This window comes from Procambarus clarkii, chromosome 25 (assembly GCF_040958095.1).
Source record: "Procambarus clarkii isolate CNS0578487 chromosome 25, FALCON_Pclarkii_2.0, whole genome shotgun sequence".
Taxonomy (NCBI): domain Eukaryota; kingdom Metazoa; phylum Arthropoda; class Malacostraca; order Decapoda; family Cambaridae; genus Procambarus; species Procambarus clarkii.
Window position 1 is genome coordinate 3,888,764 of NC_091174.1, and position 7,520 is coordinate 3,896,283.

A 7,520-nucleotide genomic window follows, 5' to 3' on the forward strand; every position below is an offset into this window, starting at 1 on the left:
AATATCAGCTTGATAATCACAGAAAGTCATCCTAATCCAGGATTTATCAAATATTTACCAAATCTAATGAACAAATCCACAAGGGCCGTGACGAGGATTCGAACCTACGTCCGAGATCATCTCAGACGCTGTCTTTATCGACTGAACTGTGCATCAAGGAGGCCTGGTCGAGGACCGGGCCGCGGGGACGCTAAGCCCCGAAAACACCTCAAGGTAAATATCATTCCTCGATCATTGCGGCCAAGTCTGTATTTATGAAATATTTTACAAGCTTGGAAACTCGATTACTCTTGCGAACTCTATAGAGTCCGCAAGAATGGAGCTCTTGGAGCTCGCAAACTCTTTAATAAATGTTAACTCAGCTGCTATTTGAACCCCGTAAGAGTACTTAGATCAAATATCATCTCTATCATACTGATAGATGTATTAATTTATTTAATTATTAATTTTTTTTATTAAATATTATTAATTTATTAATAGTAATATTAATTATTATTATTAGTTTTTTTTTTAGATCCGGTTTACTGATGTTTAAGTTAGGTTAAGCATTAAGTGGTTGTTAAAGAATTAGAATAACTAAAGCTAAGTGTTCCAGGCAGTTTAAACCAATCATTGGGGCGCTTGGCAAGGTTAAATACCTTTGATTCGCAGAGAACTCTTTTCAGCTACCAATCTGCATTGTAGGAATCATTGTAGTGTCTATCGCACCAATCAGTAAACAAACCCTTAAAGATTCAGCCTAACTTCTACAATCCCCCCATATTTTGTTGACCAGACCACACACTAGAAATTGAAGGGACGACGACGTTTCCCATATTGCAACCCCCACTATGGGGGGAGGAGTGGGGGGGGAGGGGGGGGGAAGGGGGAACAATACAATTCGTCCTGCAATACGTCACTCCATCTTGACTTGGGTGGTTGAGTAATAAGTAATAAGCAACTCTCACCCATATAATCCGAGGAAATAGAGGTGGCAATTGCTAATAAGATAGCAGGCTTATTTGGGGGGCTAATCATTCACTCGCTTATTATGCTTTAAATGGATATATATATATATATATATATATATACATATATATATATATATATATATATATATATATATATATATATATATATATATATATATAGTCGTGTCTTGGCGTTGGTCTGTAACTCTGGTGTCTCAAGTGAATTTTAATGTCAGGGAAAAAAGGTTGTAGATTAGTTCCTCAATGGGGGAGTTTGTTTGTTTGTTAATGTTGATGTCATTGTTTGTGTTTGTTTGTACCGGATTGCTACTGTTTTTGTAAATTTATATAATTTTTATTATCAAGTCTTTTCTCCAGAAAGTATGTTCAGCTGTTCAAAGTTCCTCTCTGACCTTTTCTGTGACATGTTCAACTGCAAACCGATCATGAACAGGGCACAGAAATGCCCTACATGTTATACCCCAAGCAGCCAAGCCATGCCCTCATGTTATACCCCAAGCAGCCAAGCCATGCCCTACATGTTATACCCCAAGCAGCCAAGCCATGCCCTACATGTTATACCCCAAGCAGCCAAGCCATGCCCTCATGTTATACCCCAAGCAGCCAAGCCATGCCCTCATGTTATACCCCAAGCAGCCAAGCCATGCCCTCATGTTATACCCCAAGCAGCCAAGCCATGCCCTACATGTTATACCCCAAGCAGCCAAGCCATGCCCTACATGTTATACCCCAAGCAGCCAAGCCATGCCCTCATGTTATACCCCAAGCAGCCAAGCCATGCCCTACATGTTATACCCCAAGCAGCCAAGCCATGCCCTACATGTTATACCCCAAGCAGCCAAGCCATGCCCTACATGTTATACCCCAAGCAGCCAAGCCATGCCCTACATGTTATACCCCAAGCAGCCAAGCCATGCCCTACATGTTATACCCCAAGCAGCCAAGCCATGCCCTCATGTTATACCCCAAGCAGCCAAGCCATGCCCTCATGTTATACCCCAAGCAGCCAAGCCATGCCCTCATGTTATACCCCAAGCAGCCAAGCCATGCCCTCATGTTATACCCCAAGCAGCCAAGCCATGCCCTCATGTTATACCCCAAGCAGCCAAGCCATGCCCTCATGTTATACCCCAAGCAGCCAAGCCATGCCCTCATGTTATACCCCAAGCAGCCAAGCCATGCCCTCATGTTATACCCCAAGCAGCCAAGCCATGCCCTCATGTTATACCCCAAGCAGCCAAGCCATGCCCTCATGTTATACCCCAAGCAGCCAAGTCATGCCCTCATGTTATACCCCAAGCAGCCAAGCCATGCCCTCATGTTATACCCCAAGCAGCCAAGCCATGCCCTCATGTTATACCCCAAGCAGCCAAGCCATGCCCTCATGTTATACCCCAAGCAGCCAAGCCATGCCCTCATGTTATACCCCAAGCAGCCAAGCCATGCCCTCATGTTATACCCCAAGCAGCCAAGCCATGCCCTCATGTTATACCCCAAGCAGCCAAGCCATGCCCTCATGTTATACCCCAAGCAGCCAAGCCATGCCCTCATGTTAATCCACAGAGCTGGGACAGAATACAACGATGAGATGTATATATATTGCATTGGTCCCTCTAATAATACATCATGCAGCTGTATAGGAGAACGCGTGTGGAGGACACACGCAACCGGCATTGTTAACGCACGCAATTTCATGTCTTCCCTTTTCTGTTATCCTTGATGTCTGTGTCGTAGTCTGTGCACCATGCCCCCTCTCTCTCTGTGTGTGTGCTTGATGGGTTCTTTATGAATACAAGTCTATGTTCTCTCTCTCTTTTTTTCTCTCTCTCTGTGTGCTTAATGCACTCTTTATGAACTCAAGTCTGTGTTCTCTCTCTTTCTCTCTCTCTGTATCCTTCTGTATCTCTGCACACACACACACACTTCCTCCCCACGCTCGTGTTCCGCTATATACGAGCTGCTAAAGAGGCTCACCATCCCACAGCGACCACTAGAGCGCACACACAGGAAGCTTCGACAAGCGAGAGCTGTGGTTGGCAAATTTATTTGGCCAATTACTGTAAATAAATTTCTGCAGGGGGAAGAATATCACGTTTATTATTTATTTTCTCTCACCAGGTTTTGAAGGTGTTTTTTTTTTTTTTATTATTATTTTCTACCACAGACGTGGCCACACATTTACAATGCTAACCAGCATATATACATTTTCTTCTATCCTCCATGGACAGGGTTAGAGAAGTGTTAAACATATAGTTCAAGGGTTTATTGAACACTTTGAAGGTGGTATTAGGGTAAGGGGGGGGGAGGAGGGGTTGGGGGATTTGGAGAAGGGTAGCCCCTAGATGATGTGAGGGGTATTTTCCAGGGGGTTTGGGAAGCCCCAGACAGGGTGGGGGGAGCTCTTTGGTAGGGTGGAAAAGAGGGGGTGATCCCCTCTTCCCTTGAGGGTATATACCCATAGGAGGGGGGAGGTAGCCCCATGAGGGGGAGGGGCATGAGGGCATGACGTTACTATGCCCGGAGTGAGGGGGGTGGAGAGGGTTGATCTATGCGATAACTGTTGGCGTGTAGGATACAAAATACACGTCATTAGTGAGTAGAGATATTAATAAAGTGCTGAGTGGAGATAATTCTCTTTTCATATTCTCCCATGACCTAGAACCTCACACTCTTCCGCCTGCGTTCTCTTCCACGTGAAGGGAAAGCAGATCCCACTCATGAAAGAGGGAAGGACTTGGGGGAGTAGCCATGTCTCCAGATTAGACACCAGAGGCACACACAAGCAGAATAAAGACAAAATATGCCATACTCACAAGTTAAGTCTGGCCTCGAGCCGGACTTGGGGAGTAGAAGAACTCCCAGAACCCCATCAAGCAGGTATATGTGGGCCTGAGGGCCGCTCCAAGCACCAGCCTGGTGGACCAAACTCTCACAAGTCAAGCCTGGCCTCGAGCCGGGCTTGGGGAGTAGAAGAACTCCCAGAACCCCATCAAGCAGGTATATGTGGGCCTGAGGGCCGCTCCAAGCAACAGCCTGGTGGACTAAGCTCTCACAAGTCAAGCCTGGCCTCGAGCCGGGCTTGGGGAGTAGAAGAACTCCCAGAACCCCATCAAGCAGGTATACTGGCAATCAGTTAGTTATCCTCTAGGAACTAGGACAAAGGAACCTTTCAAACGCAATACATTCTTTGCAAGATCCATTATGAGTACATGCTGCCCCGGCATGGAACCCCTTCCTAAAAAAATTGCAAAACTAAACTAGAAAAGGTCTATAGACTTGCAACAAGTTCCTAATCTGAGAGGACTTAGCTACGAAGGAAAATTGAGGGAACTGGATCTCACTACACTGGAGACAAAAAGGAGAAGCGAGGACGTGATTACGACATCCAAGATTCGAAGGAAAATTGACCAAGTATATAAACAAAATACAAAGTGAGAAAACAGCAGAACAATGAGACACGAATGAAGACTGAAAACAGAGAGAGAGAGAGAGAGAGAGAGAGAGAGAGAGAGAGAGAGAGAGAGAGAGAGAGAGAGAGAGAGAGAGAGAGAGAGAGAGAGAGAGAGAGAGCGAGATCAGAAGTAAACGGAATAGACTAGATTAGAAAGTTATTCACGTCAATTCGATACACAATTTAAAATGCAAAACAAGGAAAAAAAAAATGTGAAATAAATGATAATCCACTGATTACCAAAAGTCTGTGAAGCTTAAATGCAGAAGCTCCACTCAGCAAGCACATCTAGGCGAGTACTTTTGCACCGGGCAATTTAGATATATATAACTCAAACTCTAATGATCAAATTCGCCCTCTTGAGCACTACATTACAGCAATAAAGTCGTCACCGAATAGCACCCTCTTCTGTACTCATGCATATTGAATGAAAATTTGAATATTTTGTTGTCAACAGATATTAAGACCCAATTAAAAACGACTATTTATTTATCGGCCACTGTACTTGATATATTTTTATTACTTTACTAGTAATGTATATTATTATATCGTATATACATGGCAGGAAATATGTTTTGCTCTTCGGATTATTATTATTATTACTCTTTGTTCCGTCCTGTTTTGCTGTGTTTTGCTATCTCTCTTGCTGTCTGTCTTCCTCTCTCTGTCTTCCTCTCTCTGTCTTCCTCTCTCTGTCTTCCTCTCTCTGTCTTACTCTCTCTGTCTTACTCTCTCTGTCTTACTCTCTCTGTCTTCCTCTCTCTGTCTTACTCTGTCTTCCTCTCTCTGTCTTCTTCTCTCTGTCTTCCTCTCTCTGTCTTCCTCTCTCTGTCTTCCTCTCTCTGTCTTCCTCTCTCTGTCTTCCTCTCTCTGTCTTACTCTCTCTGTCTTACTCTCTCTGTCTTACTCTCTCTGTCTTCCTCTCTCTGTCTTACTCTCTGTCTTCCTCTCTCTGTCTTCTTCTCTCTGTCTTCCTCTCTCTGTCTTCCTCTCTCTGTCTTACTCTCTCTGTCTTCCTCTCTCTGTCTTCCTCTCTCTGTCTTCTTCTCTCTGTCTTACTCTCCGTCTGGCTTTCTATTTCGCCCTGTCTTGCTATCTCTCTTGCTGTCTGTCACCCTCTCTCTGTCTTCCTCTCTCTGTCTTTCTCTCTCTGTCTTCCTTTCTATTGTTTTACTCTCCGTCTTTCTTTCCGTCTAGCTTTCTGCCTCGCCCTGTCTTGCTCTGTCTTGCTATCTCTCTTGCTGTCTGTCACCCTTTCTCTCCTGCTCTCTGTCTTCTGATTCGTTCTGTCCCTGTGTCCCAACACTGTCCCGTCCTCTGTCCCACGTTCTGTCCTGTTTCCCGTCTTCTTAATTTTTGTATTGTCTAGCTTAACATCTTAAAAATAATAATAATAATAAAAATAAAATCCACCAGGGCAAGGAGGTGGATTCGAACCTGCAACCTCTACATTGCCAACCACAAACCCTACCACTTATAACAATAAAATTAATAAAAATCACAATAATAAAAACAGGAAAATAAAAAGTCAAACGATTAAACAAATGCTAGCAATATTAAAATATATATATATACGCGAAGGAACTCAACACGAAGGCAGGCATACAAATTTTATGTTGGGGTCCGAAGCTAGAAAACACTTATAAGAAGAGTTACATTATGTGGCTCCCGCCCTCGACTCGCCTTACATAAAACAATTTAGATTACATTTTGGCTTCATTTCTATGCGAGGAAGAAGGTCGTTTTCAGATATACACGGCTTGGTGACCGGGTTGTGGTGTTATTAGAATGGATTGGAGGGGTTGGGGGGGGAGGGTGGTTGTGGATTCGGGTAGGTGGTTGTGTGGTTGTGGTTGTGGGTATTCACCTAGTTGTGTTTGTGGGGGTTGAGCTGTTGCTCGTAGGCCCCGGTTTTCGACCGTTATTAGTTCAGTGTAGTGGCTCTTCTACCCCCTTCCTCTTTTCTTATATCACATTTATATTTGGCTTCGATAACGTCCTGGTGTGAAAAGTTGAGTGATATCAGTTGAGTTGAGAGATATCAGATGAGTGAAAAGTTCACTCATCTGATATCTCTGTGACTGATGTGTGTTTCGGATTTGTAATTATATCCTCTCGTCCTTCTCTTCCTTAAATTTGAACACTGCTTCTCTATTTAGTCTATCCCTTTTAGTATCTTTCACGTCGTTATTATGTCTCGGCGTAACGGAGACGATAGCTAATCTATATATCTTCAGCCGTATACCTGTGTCTCTCTCTCCCTCCTGTTCCTCTTCTCTCCCTCTCTCTCCCTCATCCCTACACACACATCATACCTACCCTACCACAGTAGAAGACTCGTGCCCTCCGCCTGAAGTACAAACAATGAATTATTTGTTGTCCACTCCAAGGCCCTCTTCACCTCCAAAGTCACTGTAAGGAGCCAAATAACTTCCTTACACGCGTTGAGTTATAGTCTTTCCTGTTTGTTTTGGAGAAAGTCTGAGAGTCTAATAACACCATATTCCTGCCCCAGGTATTGTTATGGGGTCATACATCTTTCTTGAATATGTGTGGTCTGATTTTTGCCTGCAGTGCTTTAAGGAGGAAACTTACTCCTTACAATGCTCTGAGATGGTCTGAAATGTTGCAGTGATGGTCCACAGGCATGGTGGTGATGTTGCAGTGATGGTCCACAGGCATGGTGGTGATGTTGCAGTGATGGTCCACAGGCATGGTGGTGATGTTGCAGTGATGGGCCACAGGCATGGTGGTGATGTTGCAGTGATGGTCCACAGGCATGGTGGTGATGTTGCAGTGATGGGCCACAGGCATGGTGGTGATGTTGCAGTGATGGTCCACAGGCATGGTGGTGATGTGGCAGTGATGTTCCACAGGCATGGTGGTGATGTTGCAGTGATGGTCCACAGGCATGGTGGTGATGTGGCAGTGATGGGCCACAGGCATGGTGGTGATGTTGCAGTGATGGTCCACAGGCATGGTGGTGATGTTGCAGTGATGGGCCACAGGCATGGTGGTGATGTTGCAGTGATGGTCCACAGGCATGGTGGTGATGTTGCAGTGATGGGCCACAGGCATGGTGGTGATGTTGCAGTGAT

At 44.7% G+C, this 7,520-nt stretch overlaps 1 protein-coding gene across 1 annotated transcript; it reads left to right on the forward strand.

Annotated features, from left to right (window-relative positions):
* Nucleotides 1-1,748: 1,748 nt before the first annotated feature.
* Nucleotides 1,749-2,558, forward strand: LOC138368338 (chromosome alignment-maintaining phosphoprotein 1-like). The gene has a single exon (XM_069330865.1). It carries the CDS (start codon nt 1,749-1,751, stop codon nt 2,556-2,558), a length of 810 nt encoding a protein of 269 aa, XP_069186966.1.
* The last annotated feature ends 4,962 nt before the right edge of the window (nt 2,559-7,520 follow it).